The sequence below is a fragment of the Carlito syrichta genome, unplaced genomic scaffold, assembly GCF_000164805.1.
Source record: "Carlito syrichta isolate Samal-C Ts95f unplaced genomic scaffold, Tarsius_syrichta-2.0.1 Scaffold289350, whole genome shotgun sequence".
NCBI classification, from domain to species: domain Eukaryota; kingdom Metazoa; phylum Chordata; class Mammalia; order Primates; family Tarsiidae; genus Carlito; species Carlito syrichta.
The window spans coordinates 51467-53451 of NW_007233446.1; the positions used below are offsets into that span (position 1 = coordinate 51467).

The 1985-nt window shown below is 47.0% G+C and overlaps 1 protein-coding gene across 1 annotated transcript in view; it reads left to right on the forward strand.

Moving 5' to 3' along the window:
* GRIK4 (glutamate ionotropic receptor kainate type subunit 4) overlaps positions 1 to 1498 on the forward strand; it is a gene marked incomplete at its 5' end in the record, with an annotated part of 42381 nt that extends 40883 nt beyond the window's left edge. Inside the window, one exon of the mRNA XM_021710522.1 lies at positions 1371 to 1498. Coding sequence (XP_021566197.1) covers positions 1371 to 1498 — 128 coding nt within the window. The remainder of the gene's footprint in view (positions 1 to 1370) is intronic.
* Positions 1499 to 1985: the final 487 nt, after the last annotated feature.

Consider the following 1985-nt stretch of genomic DNA (forward strand, 5'->3'; position numbering starts at 1 on the left):
AGCGGGGTCCAGAGACGTTGCACCCAAGTGGCAAAGGAACGCTCTCTCGAGGGCACAAAGGCCCATGTTCTCCCGGTGGGGCTTTCCCTCTCGCCCAAATAACAGTCTGGGGTGGGGGGTGGGGTTCCTGCCCAGACTGGTCCAGTGAATTGGTGTGGGATCATCAGCTGAATTTTCCCCCTAAGAAGGGGCCATTGTACCTTCGGTCTAGTTCTTACAGGAAAAAAAAATTAAACTCAACAGGGAAGTTTTTCTTTTCTGGATTTGTATATTTTTGTTAACGTTCTTCTCCCCCCCCCCCCCCCCCCCCTTTTCTTTCCTTCCTCTCTTCTCTTCTTTGTCATCTCCTCGGTTCTGTTTATTTGTTTTGTATTTTTTAGAGAGAAAGACTGGGTTAGGGAAGGACATCTGAACAATCCCTATTCCTTCTTTGCCAATGCATCAGATTTCAGGTGCTGAGCTCTCCTGTGTGGTGACAGGCCTGTGGGAGCACAGGAGAAGGGACGTGGGAAAAGTCCGATGGAGAGTCTCAAATAAAAGTTCATTAACGTCATTTTTTAAATGCCAAAAAGCAATTAACACATACTCAGAGGGACCTTGAAATGCCTGGGATTTCAAGGGTTAATCTGTTTTGTTTTGTTTTGTTTCTTTATCTTTCTGACTTTTGCTGTTGTTGGGTTTGATTTGATCTTTTGTGAATGTGATCTCTGAAGACAGACTGAGGAGGAGAACAGAATGCACAAAGTATCCTGGGATTTTGTCTAAGAAGCAGAAAGGGTAGATATAATTTTCCCATACCATAGCCTTGGCTTCCGTTGAATGTGCTGCCCACAGAGCAGGAAGGACAGGGCCACCCTGTTGGTATGTATGGTGTATACTTCGTCAACTGCATCTCTTTTTAACCAAATCCAGTGGCTGCCTATGAAGCCAGACCCCCAAAGCTATCATGGATTGGGTGGTTTCTTGCTACTTAGATGGGAGACATGGGTACGTGTGTGTGTGTGTGTGTGTGTGTGTTTTGTGTATTTATTAAATAGAAAGACCTTAAGTAATCAAGCACTTACCAGGTTCCTGGGAGGGAGGTGGGTGGAGTCTCTTAGCCAACACACTGGCCTGGGAGCCAGGAGCTCTTGAGTCCTAACCTCCGCTTGGGTAGCAGCCCCCCTTGTGTGACTTTAGGTAAGCATTTGACTTCTCTTCCATCCACAAAATAGGAGTTTGATGTTTTCCAGGTTATCAGATGACTGCTAGTGACGGCTCTACTTGCAAGAAGTTTACAGGGTCTGGAGCACACGCCTGATGGGAGGGGTGAGGCTTCCCAGCAGCTGCTTGACCTTTGCTTAGCTTCACAAATTGGGACTTTCACGCAGAGAGTTTTCATTTGCTGATGAAAAACAAATTCTATGCAATTTCTGGTCGTAAACTTAGAAAAATCAGAGGGAGCGAGAAACAGCCGCTGCCACCACCTCCTCCTCCACCACCGCCGCCACCGCCTTGAATAGAATTGTCCTCACATTGTTTCTGTTTCGAATGTACTAAAATAAAGACATCTTTGGAAGATGACGAGCTTAATTCATGTTTTTGCCGTTTGGGTAGGTCGGCATCCTCTTGGTGCCAGGACAATTAGTTAGGGCTGCCCTCCTGGGGGCCATATGGTTGGTACCCTGATTATTCCTATGAGGAATGCCAGCTTTGTCCTAAGCCGACCTCTTCCCTCTCATGAATTTGAACCCCTTTTTCTCTTTAACCATCAAATAACAGCAAGCTGTGCAGGACACTTGCGTATTTTTTAAACCTTGCCCCAAACCTCGTGGAGAAATGTGGATTTGGTGGGAAGGGCACCCAGAGGCCGGCTGACCGCAGACCCCAATGGTGCCACTCTGCTCTGACCCGCACCTCCACGTCATGCTTCTGACAACGGGGTTCTTACTGTCAGATCACACTTGGGGCGGGTAGGGTTGTTTTTTAAAAAACTCGTTTTTATG